The sequence below is a fragment of the Suncus etruscus genome, chromosome 8 (assembly GCF_024139225.1).
Source record: "Suncus etruscus isolate mSunEtr1 chromosome 8, mSunEtr1.pri.cur, whole genome shotgun sequence".
In the NCBI taxonomy this organism is placed as follows: Eukaryota; Metazoa; Chordata; class Mammalia; order Eulipotyphla; family Soricidae; genus Suncus; species Suncus etruscus.
The window spans coordinates 21,116,104-21,138,110 of NC_064855.1; the positions used below are offsets into that span (position 1 = coordinate 21,116,104).

At 38.2% G+C, this 22,007-nt stretch overlaps 1 protein-coding gene across 1 annotated transcript in view; it reads right to left on the bottom strand.

Annotated features, from left to right (window-relative positions):
• The window catches only part of SIK2 (salt inducible kinase 2), a 131,781-nt gene that overhangs the window by 96,843 nt on the left and 12,931 nt on the right, over window positions 1–22,007 (bottom strand). The window contains exons 2-3 of the mRNA XM_049778640.1: window positions 19,569–19,685; window positions 15,716–15,779 (exon numbers count right to left, since the gene is read on the bottom strand). Coding sequence (XP_049634597.1) covers window positions 15,716–15,779; window positions 19,569–19,685 — 181 coding nt within the window. The remainder of the gene's footprint in view (window positions 1–15,715; window positions 15,780–19,568; window positions 19,686–22,007) is intronic.

The window sequence follows — 22,007 nt, forward strand, 5'->3', positions numbered from 1 at the left end:
TATGCCATTTAGGGTCTCAACAAGCATTACTTACACTCGCCATTTCTTTAAATTTCTGCCTAAATATGTTACCAGAGATATCTCTGATCACTTTTACAGAGGAATCAGTATTGATTCTAATTCTGACTTCCCTTCTTCCCTTCCCTTTCTTATTTGAATCTGAAAACTCACACAGTTCAGTTCTATTACTCCCCACAAACTTAAAATCTGCTCACTTTTAAGTCTCAAGAAGGCAAGAGATAGATTCAACCTAGAACCATGCCTAATACACAATAGACCTCGATAACCAATGCATTGCTTTGATAGAAATAAAAATAGTCTGACAAATATAAAAAATGATGCAATTGAACAAATTAGTGATCAAATAAAATAAAATTTTGGAAATACAAAGTCTCACTCAAAGAGCTTTTCAAAAAGCAAGAAAAAAATTTCTCTAAGAGGGGAAGAAAGATCATCCCCTATGTGGCTTTCTCATTTTATTATAAAATAGAAAACTTATCTATCTTGCTTACTATCTTAATTGCAGATAAAATCTGCCTCTCATTCTCACCTTTGACAAAGAAGTGGGTTTTTTTTCCTGAATTAATTCAATCTTATTGAAATGCCTTAATACAATGACTCACTTAATAAAAATTCATTCTAAAAGACAGAGAACACAGACTGCCAAAAACCTCACATTAATAGAATTTGGCTGGGTATGGTTTCTCTCTCTCTCTTTTCTCTTTCCTCTCTCTTTCCCTCCCCCTCTCTTTTTCTCTTTCTTCCCCATCTCGGCCCCCCTCTCTCATAGCTTTCCACTGCAGCTGCAGCTGCCAGACATGGGATAAGCTGACTGCTCCTAGCACAGAATGTCTGCTTTGACCCAGAGCTGAAGGCAGGCTGCCAATAATCTCCAGGAGATAGCTGAAGTGAAAATAGAAGTTAACAGGAAAACTGGACTGCTTTTCAGAAACTTGTCTATTCAATTAAGGCCTGTTATCCTTATATTTCCAAACATATGCAGCTTAAAAACAATTTGTCTAATCAGCTCTGACAAATCCATTTCATTCATCAACTGTTCAGAAACTAAACTTTGTTTCCTAAGATTTACAGGCATCAACTTGTTAGACCTAGAAAATTGACTGTCAATCCCTTTATGTAATAATCAAAGCATTCATTTATCTTTTTATCTTTGAAGTCGCTAGCAACAGTCACAGTAACCAGTACCTATAACTTATGAGCACACACACAGAAATGCTCTATAACTTGCTTTAGGAATAGCAGACAGATTTTACTCTGGCCTTTACTTTTAATGTCTGATTCAACTGAAACAGCGAAAGGGAAAAACTTTTTGAATCACGAGTCAACATGAATCAACACGAATTGGCATGACTCATGCTGGCTCTTTTATGTAGTTGTTAGGTATTAGTCTTCCCTTAGAAGATTTAAAAATAATTTAATTTGACCTGATTGCTTCAAAGATCACTGCTGTGTGCATCTAATGGAAATTTTAAAGGGAAGATCCTAAGTTTTACATTGAGGGATGACTAAATTCTTAAAAAGTATTTATTAAAAATTCAAATATTTATTGAGGTATAGAGACTGTAACACTGCTAATGATTATTTCATGCTTACATCACTCCAACATCACACCCATCATCAGGGTACCTGTTCCTTTCCCCCATCCCCCATCCCAAAGGCCCCACCCCACAAACTCAGTTCTGTGGCCCAACTCTTCAGCTCTTGGCTTTTGGCTCTTCATTGCTACCTTATGGTTCCATGTATGAGAAAGAACATTTTGATTCTATCCCTTTTATTATGACTGACTTCACCCAATTTTAACTGCATAAATCTAACGTTTCCAATCCATTTCTATATATCAATTTAATATGCTCACTAGATTTTACCATGTGTAATACCTTTACTGTGGCTTTACACCCATTTAGTATCTTTCTTCACAGACATAGACCATCCTCAGGTGTGTAGAAGTCACATTGGTCTGTATATCTACTCAATAGATTATTTCAGCTAATAAAACTCATGTGACATATGACAGGAATGTGACAGGAAAGGTAGACAGGGGCTACATCATTATACCAATTCTATATTCACTTATGATTTTATAATGAAGACAAGGGGGGAAACTATTTTAAGTAGAAAACTGACAAGATCAGAATTGCATTTTAGAAAGATCATTTTGACAGCAACATGGAAGATGATTTTGAGGAGGGACAAAGCTGGAGTCAAAGAAGCCTTGGGTTCCAGAAGTAAATTCAGTGATAAATGATGAAGGTCCAAAACAAAAGCCAGAGCGAAAGCACAGTGGCTAAGGTCTTTGCTTTGCATGTAGCCTACCTGTGTTTGATTCCTTCATCTCATATGATCCCCTGAGTCTGTTAGGAGTAATTCTAAGCACAGAGCCAGGAGTAAGCCCTAAATGCTACAGGGTGTGGCCCAAAACAACAACAACAAAGGAAATGAGGAAGGTTTAAACTAAAGCAATAACAGAAGTAGAGGGGCTGGAGAGATAGCCTGGAGGTAAGGTGTCTGCCTTGTATGAATAAGGATGGTGGTTCAAATCCCCGCATCCCATATGGTCCCCTGTGCCTGCCAAGGATGTTTTCTGAGCCAGGAGTAACCCCTGAGCGCTGCTGGGTGTGACCCAAAAACCAAAATAAATAAATAAATAAAATAATAATAACAGAAGTAGAGGAGTGAAGACAAATTTAAGTAGTACTGCCAGTGCTAATTTTTAGCAGGGGTCCTCAAACTTTTTAAACAGGGGGCCAGTTCACTGTCCCTCAGACCATCGGAGGGTCTGACTATAGTAAAAACAAAACTTATGAACGAATTCTTATGCACACTGCATATATCTTATTTTGCAATGAAGAAACAAAACAGATACAAATACAATATGTGGCCCGTGGGCCATAGTTTGAGGACCACTGTAAGAAACAAAACAAACAAAAATCCAAAATAAAATTTAAGAGTCACACTGGTATTAAAAATGTTTATTAAAACATAACAAAAGGGCAAGTGAATTGTTTTTCTAACATCACCTTCTTGCTGTTAAGAAAGCAACCAAAGACCACCAAAATCGGCCTTCAGATTCTTTGAGTGTCTGAGGGTATTTTGGCTAAAACAAAGCTCTTTTTTTCAATCTCTGTAGTCTGCATCCTAATATGTTCCCACTGAAAGGGAAAGACAGGAAATGAATCAATAAAACTCAGGCACATGCTTGGCCTGGAAAGACACAGCATATCAAGGAACAGAAATCTGAAAACAAAGGCCCAGGGTAATTTAATTACCAGGCAGGAATCTGCTGACTACCGGTTTAATTGTTTGAACAGTGCCCAAATTGTCCTGACAAGGTGCCACCCTAAGTTTTTTGCACCATTTACTGCATATGACCACATGACCAAGCATAAGAGACAGTTCTAAAGAACACAGAAATCTTGAATAACTTTCATTAATCACACCTATAATTCCAAAGAAAAAATTTAGAGTCAAAACCTATTTACAGGAGCCTGAGTGGTGGCACAAATGGTAGAGCATCTGCCTTGCACATGCTATCCTAGGATGGACCGTGGTTCGATCCCCCAGCATCCCATATGGTCCCCCAAGCCAGGAATGATTTCTGAGCTCATAGCCAGGAGTAACCCCTGAGCAGTGTGGCCCAAAAACCAAAATATCAATAACAACAGGGAAAAAAAAAACCCTATTTTCAAATAACCCGAAGTTCTTTTTTAAACCACTTCATTTGCCTGTTCATTATATACTCCTTGCCTTCAGATCAAGAAAAGAGATGAGCATTACTCCTATATAAGAAATGGAAAACAAAAATTACTCAGATTAAGTTCCTATGCTCTTATTTACCATTGTGCTCTGGAAAAGATTATTTTAGGGCTATGTGGGAGTTAAGAAAGAATGTAACTGGAGGGTAATTGCCAGTAAGTACTCAAAACTTGTTCAGTACACTAGAGGAAGCCAACTCTCTCCCTTGATTCAATTAGTATTTCCTCATTCACTTTTATCTCCTGAAGAGCAAACCAACAGAAAACTCCTTTCAAAAACTGAACAAAGAAGTATCTCAGGCTGCTTAACGTGGCTGTGTTCTCCTGTTGGCTTCACTAAGTAAATATGGTGTAAAAGGCCAAAGAGAACCATTATACCATTCATTGAACAGGTGTTTATAAAATGCTGTGCATTGTGCTAAATCCTTAGCAGAAGCTTACAATCAAATAGAGATAAAAAGAAGCACATCAAGGGACTGGGGATGTGGCTCAAGTTGCAGAATACATACTAGCATGTGAAAAGTCCTGAGTTGTACATTCCCATATCACCTCATTGTCATCACCCAACTTCCCTCTGTGTGACCCCCATAACAATAGAGATGCACATACAAAAGATACACAGATATGCAACTAGCTTTTTTTTTTTTAAACTAGAGCAATACAAGCACAGATCTGGAATCAGAAATGCATGTGTTCTACTTTGAGAAGCAAAGTATGTAGATAAGTCTTGTTATGGGTTTTGTGGTCATTAGATTTGATATGGCCATTAGATTTGGTAAGATGTCCATTGGCCAGTTTCCAAAGTTCTAAAGACTCTAAGGTTTCCTTACTTCCATTAATTATAAGGAGGGAATATGGCCAAAGCTAGACAAAAAATTATGTCAAGAACAGTAATACCCACTAGAACAGGTAAAAAAATCTTTCAAGAGTTTTGTTTTGCCTGTTTTTAGGTTTTGTTTGTTTGTTTGTTTGTTTGTTTTGGGGGCCACACCCATTTGATGCTCAGGGGTTACTCCTGGCTAAGAGCTCAGAAATTGCCCCTGGCTTGAGGGGACCATATGGGATGCCAGGGGATTGAACCACAGTCCTTCCTTGGCTAGCACTTGCAAGGCAGACACCTTACTTCTAGCGCCACCTCGCCGGCCCCCCCTATTTTTAGTTTTAATAATAACTTCAAATTAACAACATCTATTCAGATTTAATTCAATTAACTGACATTCCTCAGAGCAGAGGAAGGCAGAAAATAGTTCAGGCAGAAGAAAGCAATGTACAAAGTCTGGAGACAGAAGAAGCTTGCTTGCTAAGTTCAAAGAGCCTTAGGAGAGTTGTTAGAAGCTCAGGTTCTGAAGTCTTCAGCTTTGGTTATGTTGCTGAACTGTTCTAACTTGGGCAAGTTGTTTGCCCTCTCTCCGTTCCTCAGTTTCATCTGTAAAATGAAGATATTAATTTCTCCATCACCTAAGGTTTTTTGAAAAAGCAAAATGATATGATATAAAGACATAAGACTTTAACACAGTAACTAAGCACTTTGTAAGTGGTTAAGAAGTGATCTTGAAGTGTACTGCTCTGAAAAATAGATGGCTTTTTCTCTTACACAGATTCTGTAACTACAATATTTTCATTTTGACAACCAGAAAATTTAGAGCCAACAAATATGTAGCTCTAAGCCCCTTACTGCCTGAAATTAGCATCTGCTTCTTATGCCAAAGTGTTATTTTCTGATTAAATTATTATTTTTTGGCTTTTGGGCCACACCCTGTTGCACTCAGGGTTTACTCTTGGCTCCTTACTCAGAAATTACTCCTGGCAGGCTTGGGGGATGATATGGGATGCCAGGGGTAGAATCTAGATCAGCCATGTGCAAGACAAATGCCCTACTCACTGTGTTATCACTCCAACCCTGATTAAGTTCTTTATCCTTCCATATTTTAGGATTGCTGTATTTGTGCATTCTCCTGTAACACTATGTAAAGCCTTTCTGGAAAGGTTTGCTGTAAATTAAACAAATAAGAATCATGGGCACAGGCACCCAAAGCCCCATCTTGCAGGGGTCATCCCCTGTAGACTCATTCCTCTGCATGCCACCAAAATCACTTCACTGGCGGAAGTTTAGTCAGATGGAGCAAGGAAAACAGATGGCATAGGAAACCTCTCTCTGTGCAAATGAGCAGCAGCTGAGGACAGTGCAAAGCCCTAAGGCCATTTCTGAATTAGCAGGGCACAGTCAGGGTAAGCAGTGCCAGGAGCAGAAGTGAACTTGGAAGCAGCAAGCCGCTCAGAAGTTATGTTGGGCTCAAGGTGAGAGATTTTGGGTTTTATAGGAAAACATTTTTTTCTGAAAGTATTCAGTGTCTTTACAAGCTGCAATTGCTCCATTATTTCTCAGGGTACATAAGACTATGTTGTTGCTTCACTTTTGTCCCTTCAAAGCTTGTCTCTCACAATCAGCCATTTCACCTTTGCCCTCTCTTACCACACCAACTCCTCCAGGCATTTGACCAGTTGAGTCCCCAACCTGAATCATTCATACTGAATTTTTTTCTCCTGGGTTGGAAAAAGGACTGAGTCTACCGCAAGTTCCCACATTACTAATCACTGTTCTTTGATTCATCCCTTGATTATCATGCGTGCCTCCATCTGTTCTAACGCCTTTCCCACACCACAATGTCTAAGAACCACATTTCCCCAATGTCTCATATGCTATATTACAGAATGAATTAAATGTATTTCATAACAATATACTCATTTTCCATTTTACTCCCAAAGCACCTCTGTAGCCGTATCTTCAGCGCCTATATCTCAGAGAAGATAAAACTTCTTCATTCTAAGCTAACAATTCCTCGTTGTTTTTGAACACATTATCTCTTATGTGTCCTGAGATCTTGGACTACCAACTGGCCCTTCTTTCCTACCTACATTTCCTTTTCTTGTTTCTTCAAAACACCAAGACCACCACCAGAAACAAAATGATGATTCAATATTGAATCCCGAGAACACTAATTATTCCTCAATTCTCTCCTCTACCTGAGTACTCCCAAATAGCATTGTATTATTTCTTTCCCTTTGCTCACAACCTATTACTGTTGAAATCTTAAGTCATTAAGAATCTCCTCTTGGGGCCGGAGAGTTGGTGCATGGGTAAGGCGTTTGCCTTGCATGCGACTAACCCAGGACAGACCATGGTTTGATTCCCGGTTTGATACCCCAGGCATCCCATGTGGTCCTCCAAGCCAGGAGCGATTTCTGAGTGCATAACCAGGAGTAGCCCCTAAGCATCACCAGGTGTGCCCTCCCCCACAAAAAAAAGAATCTCTGCCTTCCTTCCCTCACTCACTCACTCACTCACTCACTCACTCACTCACTCACTCACTCATTCACTCACTCACTCCAAGCTCTTTCCTTGTTTGGCTAATCAGAACAGAAACTGTCCTTATTTCCCAAAATATTCTTCTACTTCACCAATTCCTCTTCTCCCATCTGCTTTCCAAATAAAGTCATAAGCAGGGGCCGGAGAGATAGCATGGAGGTAAGGCGTTTGCCTTTCATGCAGGAGGTCATCGGTTCGAATCCCGGCGCCCCATATGGTCCCCTGTGCCTGCCAGGAGCAATTTCTGAGCCTGGAGCCAGGAATAACCCCTGAACACTGCTGGGTGTGACCCAAAAACCACAAAAAAAAATAATAATAAAGTCATAAGCAAAACTCTCTTCTCTGTCCCTTATCTTGGTCGTTATAAACTATAAGTTCACTTCTCACTTCTGCACATGTAATTCTCACAAAGAATTCGACGTCTGTACTAAAAAAAACCCTCCTTTTATGATAAAAAAAAGATTTACTGAGGTATAGTTTTATAGATAATAAGAAGCAAATTCTTTTTTTGGCGAGGAGGAGGGAGGAGGAGGAGAATAGGAGAAAGAGAAGAAAAAAGGAGGAAGAAAAGGAAGAGGGAGCAGGAGGGAGAGGAAGCAAGAAGCAAATTCTTACATTACTATTTAATGATATCTGATATTGCTCTGCCTAGTATACAATTCGTTCGATTCAACATACAACTAAAATCCACTCAAAACAAAAAAACATTTCACCACCCAAGATAGTTCCTTCTTGGTCCTTTTCAGGAAACTATTACCTCTAATGGGCTGGAGATATAGCACAGTGAGTAAGGTACTTGCCTCGCATGCAGTCAACTTGGCATAGCACAGCGTAAGGTCCTCAGAGCCTACCAGGAATGAGCCCTGAATGCAGAGCAAGGAATATGCCCTGAACACCGATGGTGATGGCCCTAAAACAAAACCAAAACAAGAAAACAAAACAAAACAAAACAAAACAAAAAAAAACCCTCTCCTCTTCCTAGAAAGAGTGGAAAAGGCAAACACTTTTTAACTACCATTTATTTATTCATCATTTTATTTATCTTTTGGTTTTTGGCCCACACCCAGTAACACTCAGGGCTTACTTCTGGCTCTGCACTCAGGAATCACTCCGGGCAGGCTTGAGAAGCATATGAGGTGCCAGGATCAAACCCAAGTCAATTGTGTGCAAGGCAAATGTCCTACACACTGTACTACTGCTATTTCTCTACCTCCATCAATTATTTAGTCTGTTGTAGAACTTCATATAAACAGAACCATAAGGTACATAATTTTGTGTCTAACTTTTTCTGTTTTTTGTTTTTGTTTTGGGGCCACACCCGTTTGACGCTCAGGGGTTACTCCTGACTATGCGCTCAGAAATCGCTTCTGGCTTGGGGGGACCATATGGGACGCCGAGGGATCGAACCGCGGTCAGTCCTATGCTAGCGCTTGCAAGGCAGACACCTTACCTCTAGCGCCACCTCTCCGGCCCCATGCCTAACATTTTTTTGCTCAGCATGCCTATTATATTTGTTCATGTTGCTGCATGCATAAGTAGTTAATTCCTTTTTAGTGCTATGTCATCTTCCACTGTATACCACAATTTGTTTTGGATACATTATTTTGTTTATGGAGACTTGAGTCGTTACTACTTATGAAACAAGTTGCTTTGAACAACATTGTACAGATCCTTTTATGGGCATTTAAATTTTCCTTGGGTGAATACCTAAACTATTGGGTAAATACCTAAAGTATTACCTATTGCTGGGCAATAGGATAGTTTTATTTTTAACCTGATAAGAAACTGTTCTCCCAAGTTGTTCCATTTTTATACTCCTACCAGCAGAGTCTGAGAATACTAATTGCTTCATAGTCTCACATTTAGGATTATTAATCTTTTTTAGCATTCTAGTTGGTTTGTGATATTACCTCAATATGGTTTTTAATTTGCATTTCTTTCATGATTAAAACTGTTTTCTAATTTTCCATGTGGTTACTATGTGCTTACACATGTGCTTACATGTGCTTACTTTACATATCTTGTGTCTGGTTCTAGTCTTTTGTTCATTGTAAAATTGGGTTGTCTTTTTATTGTTGAACTTAAATTCTCCCTTGAATGTCATTTGTTTTCATATCTTAAACTGCTAACAGCTTATATCAAACTAAATGTACTGATGTTATCTCAAACAGCACATTTAATTGAATTTATAATTTTTTTGGCCAGAACCAGATGTTGAAATTATTGTCAACCATATCACAAATGTTCTTTTATCACAGTCTTAAAATTTTTTATTTATTGTTGTTAGTTTTTGGACCATACTGGCTGTGCTCAGGGCTTATTCCTGCCTGGCTTTGTGCTCAGGGAGAACCCCTGTAGAGCTGAGGGGACCATATGGGACATTGGGGATTGAACCCAAGTTGTCTGTGTACAAGGCAAACACTCTAGGCTCTGTGCTATTGCTTTAATCATAATTAAGTGGCCCCTAATTTAATCACAGAAATGTTTTTTATTTTGATCATATTGGCTTACATATCTTTCACAGTAGTATTTTAGGTACATATTAACATTGAATCAGGGGAATCCCCATCACCAAATTTGTCCTCCCCCCATCCCGGTTCCCTTCTTGCAACCCATATCCCCCACCATCACCCCCCGGGTTGCTAGAGTAGATGGTCCCCTCTTTGTCTAGCTTACTATTAGTGATCATATATCTGTTTGGTCCTGGTACCCTCCCTTGTTTCCCCCTCCTATTTGAGGGGCGGAGCTAGATAATTCGAGTTATATGGTTTTGTTTGAAGGAAAGAAAAGCAATAGAATGGGGTAGAAAACAATAAATAAAAAGAAAAGAAAAGTAAAATAAGCTGAAAATGGGCGGAGTCCTTCTAGAGGCTTTCAACCTCAGTTTGAGAGAGGACATGAAAAAGGTAATTGAAACACCACAACAATACAGAAAGAAATAACAAATTAAATATCCAGTGAGCACTACAGCAATAAAGACAGGCACCACACAATAATCTCGGTCCTGAAATCAAACCATGCCGGAGTGCAAAAAGAAAGAGAAAGAGAAGATAAAATAAAATAAAATAAAATAAAATAAAATAAAATAAAATTGGAGACACCAACTTCAATATCTACACCAAATTAAAGAAGTAAAAAAATTAAATCATTCAATAAAAATATATGTGGATAAAATGATTATTTTGTGCCTTTTTTTTTTTTCTTTTTCCCCCTGCATAGGCACAATAACTATTGGGGATATTAAAGGGAATTCCCTTGGCCTAGGAGATTCAGGGTTTCTCCACCCCTGAAGTATACTGTCATGGGATTAACTATAGACTTCTTGCATGATCATTTACTATCCCCTCTGTGCTTTTGTGGTGTATGAAGACTTCTGCTTCGTCATGTATGATAAGATCAGACCTCTGTATCTAGAGCTCTTGGTGTCTGTACAGCTCAAGGAATGGAGCTTATGATGAAGTCTTTCTTTGAATCACAGAGATTTTAAATCAAACTCTCAAGGTTTTACTTAAGATAGTCAATAAGAACTATGAGAGATAGGGGGCATAATTTTTAGTTATTAATTAGACTGAAGGTTCTGAGACCCATGGCTCACATTTGGACTCTGCTGCCTACTTAATGAAAGATTCTGGATAGAGTACTAAATCCTCCAGGAGCTATATTATAAAAATTTTAGTTTAAAGAAGTGAATTTTGTAAAGTACATTAAATAGTACACAACAAAAAGGGAGTACTTAATATATATACATATGTATATTATATATATTATTCATTGTTATTTCCAGAACTGGAAATGTCCCTTACATAAAATATTTTCTCATGATCTGACAACTAGATCTTTATTTGTTTATGTTTTTGTTTTTTTGATTTTTGGGGGCCACTCCCGGCAGTGCTCAGGGGTTACTCCTGGCTTTCTGCTCAGAAATAGCTCCTGCAGGCACGGGGGACCATATGGGATGCTGAGATTCGAACCAACCACCTTAGGTCCTGGGTCAGCTGTTTGCAAGGCAAATGCCCGCTGTGTTATCTCTCCGACCCCACAACTAGATCTTAATCTAAGAATTCAGTGTCTTATATCTAAACAATCACAACTGACTCCTAATAACTCAGCCTACATACTAGTTCTAGTACATTATTATCTTTTCTCTCATCAACGTCCTTATTAACAAATAATCCTATTTAAAATTTTTATCAAAAAATTAAAAAACCTCTTATGACTGGTCCTTACACATCTTTTTAACATATTCTCCAGAAAGAAGTAAGGAAAAAATTATTAAACATGCTTCAAAAGATTAGACAAAAATAAATTATGCGGGGCCGGAGAGATAGCATGGAGGTAAGGCGTTTGCCTTTCATGCAGGAGGTCATCGGTTCGAATCCCGGCGCCCCATATGGTCCCCTGTGCCTGCCAGGAGCAATTTCTGAGCCTGGAGCCAGGAATAACCCCTGAGCACTGCCAGGTGTGACCCAAAAACCAAAAAAAATAAAAAATAAAAAAATAAATTATGCATTGGAGCAATAGCACTTGCCTTGCTCATGGCTGATCTGATCTGGGTATGATCGCCATCATCCCATTATGTTGAGAAGTTTGGATTTTAACTATTGAGTAATAGGAAGGCAAGTGACAGTTACTGAACTCAAGAGTAACATAATGGAAATATTTGGGGAAGGTTAAATAGTAATTATTCTAGAAACGAACTTGACTGGGAAAGGAATTGGGGCAATAAAACACAAGGTCTTCACTAATTGAGATATGAGGTGATGAAAGCCAAGATCAGGGTGATGACTGTGGAAACAGGAGGATTTAATTTCAAGTCGTTTTTCAAGAACACAGTTTGCTTGCCAACTAAATATAAAACTAAAGGAAGAAAGACATGTGTGTATGTGTCGGGGGAGAACATAATGTCCTCAGCAGTGAGTAGGCCCCCAAAAGAACCTTAAAAAGTTAAAAGTATTCCAGTTATAAACATAAAAAATTAAAAAAAATAAACATGAAAGACAAATACTAACATATAATTTGGAATACTTAGTTCAATAATGATTATATGGTTCTTTTCATAGAAATATTCAGTAACAAAAAAAAATGTATGGCTCCACAGTGATGGGTCAAAAAGCTGAGGTCCCAGGTTTAATCCCTTACATGACATGATCCCCTGAGCACCACCAGGGGTGGCCTTGGGGCCTCTCAGCATCACTGAACTTGACAACACTAGGATCATTAGTACTACATCACCAGTCTTAATATTAAATTGTTTGGTCTAGTTGATATATCGTTGGGAGTTGCTCCTAGGGATCCCTAAGTATAGCCTGGAGGTCTGAAAATAACTAAACAATTATACTGAAAATTCCAATATATAAAACAATATAAGCATAACTTTTATCAAATGATAAGAGTAAGCAAGAACAACTTAAATCATTCATTTTCACATAAATTATATTTAATAAGTCATATCCATTTTTTTAACTTAAAACTATAGTGGTTTTATTTGTTGTTTGTTTGTTGGACCACACCCAGCAGTGCTCAGGGGTTACTCATTGCTCAGAGTTAAGAAATCACTCCTGGCAGGCTCAGGGGACCATATGGGATGCCGGGGATCGAACTTGGGTCTGCCCTAGGTCAGCAACTTGCAAGGCAAATGCCCTACTGTTGTGCTGTCGCTCCAGCCCCTAAAATTTTAGTTTGAAACTTCAAACATATCCTAAATAAAGATTCAAAAATCCTGCTTTTAACCACATAAGCTCCTGTCAACCAATTCCCATTTATTTTCTCCCTTTTTGTAGAAGCAAGCCATAAAAGAATGGTCTGTTTTACCCTCTAAATTTTTCTTCTCAAACTTTTAGACTACTTACTCCACCAAAATTTTTCTTGCCAACTGCCAAATACAATGTTCAATGACCATTCTTCATCTTTCTTGTTCTACTTTCTTGATCTATATTTGACACTATCCACTCCATCCTCCTGAAAACACTTTTTTCACTTGATTTCCAGGTCTTAGTCCTTCGTTTTCTGTCTTCTGTTCTGGTTGCTCCTCTTTTTTTCCTCAACCTTTTAATGACCGAGTGCCTCAGGAATCAGACTTGCTACTACTCTGGTCTACATCAGATCTGAAAACCCATTTGAGTTAAGAAGTTGTTTCCAGTTACAAAAAAATATCTAAAGAATTAGGGGTTGGAGGAGTCAGAGAGATAGCACAGTGGTAGGGCTTTAGCCTTGCACGCAGCTGATTCAGGATGGACAGTGGTTCAAATCCTGGCATTCCATATGGTCCCCTGTGCCTGCCAGGAATGAGTTCTGAGCGCAGAGCCAGGAATAACACCTGAGCATCACTGGGTGTGACCCAAAAACCAAAAACCAAAAAAAAAAAAAAAAGAATTAGAGGTTAGAGGATGGAGAGATAGTACAGCAGGTAAGGTGCTTGTCTTGGACTCAATAGACCAGTTTCAATCTCTGGCACAGCATAAGGTTCCTTAAACTCTATCAGGAGTAATCCCTGAGATTACTCAGGGATAAGCACAGAGCACCAGTAGGTGTGACACCAAAAACATACACCACTCCCAACTAATCTAAATAAGCTCAATAAAAAAATAGCAAAATAAAAAAAATACGGAAGAGGAAAATCTGCCTTTTCTTTTTTCAAGAACAATTTTTTAATTGAATCACTGTAAAATAAAGTTACAAAGTTGTTCATGATTGGGTTTCAGTCATACAATGTCCATCACCCTTCCCCAGTACATATTTTTCACCACCAGTGTCCCCAGTTTCTTTCCCACTCTTGCTCTGTCCTCTGTGAAAACCAACAATCTTTAAAATGTAATTAGAACGTAATCCAATCAGAAAATTTTACTTAAAATTCAACTGTAAACAGTACACTTTTCTAAACTATAAAGTGTATATAATTGTTTCTCTAAAATAAAATGAAAGACAATTTGGAGAGGACCAGAAGTATCTGTTCAGCCAAGATGAGAACATGGACCAATTTTGCCCTCTTGTTAGAAACAACCTCTCCCTACCTCAAGGCACCAACCAAGTAAAAAACCAGATACCATGTAAGAGATTTGAGTACATAAGACACTGAATGCAGTGTCTCCTTTCAGTGCAAAGGAGTGATTCCCTGAGAGACAAAGAATAATATAGGTGCAAACCTAGAAATTAGCAACTGGAAAATCATAAAAGTGCAGAAAAAAATTTCAGTGCGTTGGATGTCTTAATTTTGATGATAGTTTCAGAGACTGGGGTGTGTGTGTACATGTGTGTGTTTGTTTATATATGTGTATGAGAGAAAACATATTAAACGTACAACATAGAGTACATATAATTTATTAAATGTGAATCATTTCTCAATAAAACTATGTAAAAATTAAATTGGGTTGAAATTTAAGTTAAAAACCAAAATTACTTAGACTTCAGAGAATAAATAGGTTTTAAAGGATTTGAATGAATCCTTGAAACCAAATAAAGAAATGCTTTCTATTAGGGATAAAGGAACTGGATCCCAGAGGTTTAGGGACTGGCCTGAGATCTTCAATTACAGTTAACAGCTCACAATACTATCAGATCCAGAGTGACAGATACTGTTATTTAGACGATCCTGTATCCCAATACCTAATGCGATTCCTGAAACATAGTTGTTGTTCCATAAATAACTGTTGACCAATATTTCCACCAGAGAGAAAGTATAAATGTGGGGCCAGAGAGATAGCATGAAGGTAGGGCATTTGCCTTGCATGCAGAAGGACGGTTGTTTGAATCCCGGCATCCATATGGTCCCCTGAGCCTGCCAGGAGCAATTTCTGAGTGTAGAGCCAGGAGTAACCCCTGAGCGTTACCGGGTGTGACCCAACCCCCCCACCCCCAAATGAAAGTATAAAGGAGAAAAAGAGAGGAAAAACTCTCTCATAGCAATATGACTGGAAGTCTCTATCTTTAATTTTCTGGTTTCTTTAATACAAGAGAAAAAAAACATTATTTTTTCTTTTCTCCTTTTTTTGGTGATGGTGGTGGGGAACACCCAGCAGTGCTCAGGGGTTGCTCCAGGCTCTGCACTCAGAAATTACTCCTGTTAGGCTTGGGGGACCATAGGATCCTGGGGATTGAACCTGGGTCGGCCACAAGCAAAGCAAATGCCCTACTCGCTGTGCTCTTACTCTGGCTGTTTTTTTGCTTTTTCATGCCTTCTCTATCTTTTTTTTTTTTAAACACTAATTTTAATTTAAGCATCAGATCATACGTTAAAGTGTACTGGATATTTTTTTTGTTTTGTTTTGTTTTGGTTTTTGGGCCACACCCGGTGACGCTCAGGGGTTACTCCTGGCTATGCGCTCAGAAGTCACTCCTGGCTTGGGGGACCATATGGGACGCCGGGGGATCGAACCGCGGTCCATCTGAGGCTAGCGCAGGCAAGGCAGGCACCTTACCTTTAGCGCCACCGCCCGGCCCCTGTACTGGATATTTTAATTCTTAAAAATGTCAGATTTTTTTTGCCAACACCTAAACAGGCTCCCCCAAATCCTAGAAAAACACTCCATTCATAAATATTAATATTTCCAATTTAAAAAAGTTAAAGTCAAAAACTTACCAAAAATTTCTCCATTTTTGGCATATTCTGTCACAAGGTACAGCATACTTTTGGTTTCCATTACCTATGGATAAAAAATTCCATATTACCATGACAGGAAAGGACTAGAACTCACCACAACATCCAGAATGTTACATAAAATAAAATTATCAAGAGATGAGTACTGTGGGAACTATTTGTTGCCCCCAGCACCATCTCACTGCTGGACCAAGAACCGATGGATACAACTTAGACGTCAGAGTATAGCCATGAGGGGCCCACATGCATTGGGTTCTGCTTGGGAGACTCCCCTAAGAAAAATTAATGAAAGAACGGTAGTTATGAACAGTTCAGAAGCTGGTGATGTATCTAAGACGATGATAATTATTTATTTTTCTTTTTGGTGTTAGAGATGGAACCCAGAACCTCACACATAAGAGGCAAGCATATATATCACTGACTATCTTCATCCCGAACTATACTTATTATTTTTGCAAATAGATTAATGCTAATTTTAATGAAAAAAAAATCTAGAGCTATGCTCTGTGTGATACAGAGATCTCAAGAGCAAAAGCACAGCCCAGGTACCAGTTTGAAACGATGAATCTTGGGTCTCAAGCCAGACCTTCTAAAAAAGAATTTACATTTAAAAAAAAATATCCAGGTGGAGGCCGAAGCAATAGCACAGTGGTAGGGAATTTGCCTTGCATGCGGCCAACCAGGATGGACCAGGGCTCATTCTCCAGCATCCCTTATAGTCCCCCAAGCCTGACAGGAGCAATTTCTGAGCACAGAGCCAGGAATAATCTCTGAGCGCTGCCAGGTATGGCCCCCAAACCACGCCCAACCCCCAAAAAAAACTCCAGGTAAATTTTTTGCACATCAAGTTTGAGAAACACTTATATCTTGTATTTAGTAACAGAAAAAACTTCTGTTAGAGTTTTATGATTAAGTTGTGTGGGGGAGAACCCTTCACCAGTTTACTTAATAGGGAATAAAACATTACTAGTGATATCTGGTCTGCAGGATAGTTCATCTGACACAATGTAATATTCTTTCCCTTTTACTTTAAAATTGCTACAAATACTGCAATTTAAAAACAATGTTCAAAGACTTGTTCTTTTCAACTCCACTAAGCCACCCTTTGATTTAAATAAGTTTACTGCCCAAAACTTTCTGAACTGATGTCTAGTTAGAAAAGAAAATAATTTACAGATTCAAAATGAACGAATTTTAGGCTGCTTCTTTTTAATATTCCCTTCTTTGATGCCAGCACATGCTAATAATGTAAAATATATGTGCCATCTGTTAAAAAAGACTGAAAACTAATTTTGTTCTATCGGGCTAGAAATTTAAGAATACCTATGATTTGAGACAAGTAAAAATGTTAATTAACGGGCCCGGAGAGATAGCACAGTGGCGTTTGCCTTGCAAGCAGCCGATCCAGGACCAAAGGTGGTTGGTTCGAATCCCAGTGTCCCATATGGTCCCCAGTGCCTGCCAGGAGTTATTTCTGAGCAGACAGCCAGGAGTAACCCCTGAGCACTGCTGGGTGTGGCCCAAAAACAAACAAAAAAAAAGTTACTTAACTAATTAATTTAAACAAAGACAAAATTATGGGTAGTTTCCACCTCAATTTTTATATTTTCTTTTGATTTTTGGGTAGATCCCTTTCTCTCAGGGGTTATTCCTGTTAAATGCTCGGGGTCACCTCCTTGGGGTGCACTCCTTGGGGTGTTTGAGGGTGTTTGTCATGTGGTACAGGGACTCAAATCTAGGGCTTCCACATGCACAGCATGTTCTTAGTCTTTTGAGCCATTTCCCTGGCTCCTCACCAGAGATCTCTAAAGGATGATTCTTAGTTTCTTGTCCAATTGTTATTAAAAAAAAAAAAAAGCCTAGAATTAAAAAAACTGATATAAATTTGTTCTTAGAGGTCCTTAGCAGTTTTATAACATAAGGAATTGTTTTGAGTGGCACCCCACAGATTGTAAAAGTATTTGCATGACTGTAGCTAATGGTAGTGCTAAAGCTTCTACACCTTCCAAATGGCAAATATCTATCAATAAAAATTTATTAAGCTTATATATACATACATATGTATGAATGTCTGTATAGACATATGTATACTTTTACATAAATACAAATAATATATGTGTACCATTATATGTTGTGTTTAATATAAAATCCACAGAGACAAAAAAAAAACTAATATTTTTTATTTATTCCATGCACTCTATGTAAAAAGGACCTAAGATATAAACTGGTTGTGGTATAAATATTCCCCCCATCATTGCTGATTTTGAGTTACTACTATGATTAATCATTTGGCGAAACTTCTGAAAATGTAACAGTCATGAGTCAGTACAGGCAGAGTCCAGCATACCATGGTGAACACATCATACTCTACAGATCAAAGTCATAGACCAGCAGACTGAAACATTCTGATTTAAAAAGTTTTCAAAATAAAAGTATGATGAACAGTCTTATGCCTCAATAACAAATGGTTAAAAAATAAAAAAAGTTTTTATTTTAGGCTCGAGAGAGTTCAGTCAGGAGGGTACTTGCACTGTATAAGGCCAACTAGGGCTCCATCTCTGGCATCTCACATGGTCCCCTGAGCCCCACCAGGAGTATTCCTGAGTGTAGACCCTGAGTACCCCTGGGATGGCCCAAAAACCAAATGAACAACAAAAAGTTTTCAAAATAAGTTGTTTAAAAGTTTTCTAAAGTAAAAGTTCCACATATTAATGAACGGAAATGTGAAAGAAAAGTTTGACATTACATAATCACTCATGAACAAGAATTACTTTTAAAATCAGAAGAAATTTCATCTAAGAAATAGCTTATCCTTGAAACAGATAGTTTACAAAATTATGTCTAATTAAAATTGATTTTCTTTTTGGTTTTTTTGGGCCACAACTGATGACACTCAAGGGGTTATTTCTGGCTATTTGCTCAGAAATTGCTCCTGGCTTGGGGGACCATATGGGACAAACCTCGGTCCGTCCTAGGTTAGAGCATGTGAGGCAAACGCCCTACTGCTTGAACCACTGCTCTGGCCCCTAAAGTTGAGTTTTTAAATAGCTAATTTACTTTATCTGATAAAAAACCCTAAATATAATATTTGACCAGTAAGTAGCATATTACTTTAGCCTTTGTATTTTAAAAGGTATAAATGATTCATTTTTATTTTATTATTATTATTATTATTTGGTTTTTGAGCCACATGCAGTGACGCTCAAGAGTTACTCCTGGCTTTGTGCTCAGAAATTGCTCCTGGCTTGGTGGACCATATGGGATGCCAGGGATCCAACCAAGAACTATCCTGGGTCCGCCACGTGCAAGGCAAATGCCCTACCACTGCACTACTGCTCTGGCCCCTGATTCATTTTTAAATAATAAAAGTCGATTTGGGGCCGGGCGGTGGCGCAAGAGGTAAGGTGCCTGCCTTGCCTGCGCTAGCCTTGGACGGACTGCGGTTCGATCCCCCGGTGTCCCATATGGTCCCCCAAGCCAGGAGCAACTTCTGAGCGCATAGCCAGGAGTAACCCCTGAGTGTCAATGGGTGTGGCCCAAAAACCAAAAAAAAAAAAAAAAAAAAAAAAAGTCGATTAAAGGTACAGCCATCAAAACTCAGCTGGGCATCATAAATTCATAACCTTAAACATTTTAATAAAATAAGTTAAAGTTTGCAAGCAAATTAAAATTAAGCTACAAGCATTTCTACTTTCTACTTACTTTAATATGGAAAATAAGCATATCCCCTGTAATTAAAGCATAGTATTATCTTTTTCAGACATTAAAAGAATATGAGAAAGATGATGCAAAATAAAACACTAAATGTGGAAAGCACAAAAAGGTCAAGTCATACCTGATAAAGTTTGATTATGTGAGGATGGTCTAACAACTTCATTATTTGTACCTCTCGGTAGATTTTCTCAAGGTTCACTGCATCCAGCTGAGATTTATCTATAATTTTTATCGCCACCTGCATCCCAAACACAAATAAATATAATTGCCACTTTTCCCATTTTAAGAATATTTTTAATTAATGACATTTGAGACAGCCTCTCGGTTACTATCACAACAAAGAAAACGGATTTAAATTCATGCTTATTCACGCCACAGTTATTTCTCAAAAGTCTATAATGAGAAGACACCGTGGTAGATTTTATTTGGGAGTGTCATTAGTATGCTATGAAGAACAATCCTGCCAAGAGACTTTAATGAAAAACAGTTCTTCTCCAGCACCTCTCTAATGTCCCTTTACTCCATTTATGACCAAACAAGGAAAATCTTAGCACTTTCAACTAGTTATCTTCCACTGTAAAGTGCCCTAAAAACAAATGATCAGCCAAGTTGGAGATAGTTTTGGTTGAAATTATGATTTTTCCTAGAAAGGCAAGTGAAAGTCTCAGATAATAAAAACATATTTTTCTGAGAATATAAAGATGAATAAAATGTTCATTTTTAAAAATCAAAATATAAAACCTCAAATATAAGCAGCAATACTAAAATTTTGCTCTTTTTTATTTGGTGGGGGGTGGGACTGGGATTGGGCCATCCCTGGCAGTTCTCAGGCCCTTCTAAATATATGGCCCAGAGGACCATATGAGATTACTTGCTTTATTGTAAGGTAAGACAGGCACCATATTCACTGTACTACTGATCTCTTTGGCTCCAAACATAATTTTCTTTTCTTTTCTTTTTTTTTTGGGGGGGGGGAGATGACACCCAGCAGCTCTCAGGGATTACTCCTGGCTCTACACTCAGAAATCACTCCTGGCAGGCTCAGGGACCATATGGGATCAAACCGTGATCTGTCCTGTGTTGGCCCCATGCAAGGCAAAAGCCCTACCATTATGTTATCTCTCTGACCCCAGACTTAACTTTCTTAAAGGAATTTTATTTTTAAGAAACTGGCTTTTTCTGTCATAATTGACTAGGCAACCAACCATTCCGATGTTAGTATTTTGAAATAGCTACATTTGAAGATGTTTAGGTAGTCAGAAATCAACCAAGCAACCCAAAAAAAAATTAAAAAAAAAATGTGTTTGGTTAAGAGATAAGGCATTCTGAATTAAACAAATATTTCAGATAATGGTCAATGACTTTCTTTTGAAACATATCCAGCATTGCTCAGGGCTTACTCCTGTTTTGCACTAAGGGGCATTCCTGATGGTGCTCAGGGGACCATATGGGATGCCAGGGATCCAATTCAGATTGGGCACATGCAATGCAAGTGCCCTACTCACTGTACTATTGCTCCAATCTTACCTTCTTTTCTTTTTTTTTCTTTTTTTGGTTTTTGGGCCACACCCATTTGATGCTCAGGGGTTACTCCTGGCGATGCGCTCAGAAATCGCCCCTGGCTTGGGGGGACCATATGGGACGCCAGGGGATCGAACCGCGGTCCGTCCTATGCTAGCGCTTGCAAGGCAGACACCTTACCTCTAGCGCCACCTTCCCGGCCCCTTAACTTCTTTTCTTATGGCCACTCTGTCCTTCTATTTGATCTTTAGAGCTCTCTTGTAAGGTTTATCTCTTACTTTTCCTATTTCTAATTTGCTGTTCACAACTTGTTTCCTGAGTTGAAATAATTGTAATCCAGAAAAAAAATTCAAGTTTCTTGGGGGAACTCAAATTACTAAATATAAAGCATAAAACTAAATCTATTGCCTAAGAAGAACACTGGACAGTTATCTGGGCAGTAAAGTTTCATGATAACTATTTTTACTATGTTTGGTAATGATTTTACATTTCCATTATCTAAAGATTCAAAAACACAAAACTACGTGTTAGATTTTCAGCTGAGTAAATACTGTACTTGCTATTAGAGATACTACGGAACCATCTCATACTAAAAATATTTCATGGGTTACCCACCTGCCCAATAAAGATTATGATGAAATGCAGTTATTATTATTTTGTTACTTTGGCTAATAACTGCCCATTAAAAATGTGAGTGTATACTCAAATTTCCTCAATATTCCTTAGGAAGACAACAGGGAGTTTCACAAAAACGCATTATTTGAAGAAAATCTCTGTCTTACAAGTTCTGAAGTGTGTCTAGATACAAGTATCTTTTCACCAACAAGTAGCTTTCACAATGAAAATGGGTCACTACCATGCAATAGAAAACCAATAAAAGAGAAAATAAAAAAATTTTAAACATAAATAATTAAGAAAAAAATTTGTATGTTTATTTTGAATATAATATTTAACATTAAAGAAAAAGTTTAGATACTTTTATAAAAACCCATTAAAACATTTTGGAGCCTTAGTGACAATGAAAAATTAAAAAATATAA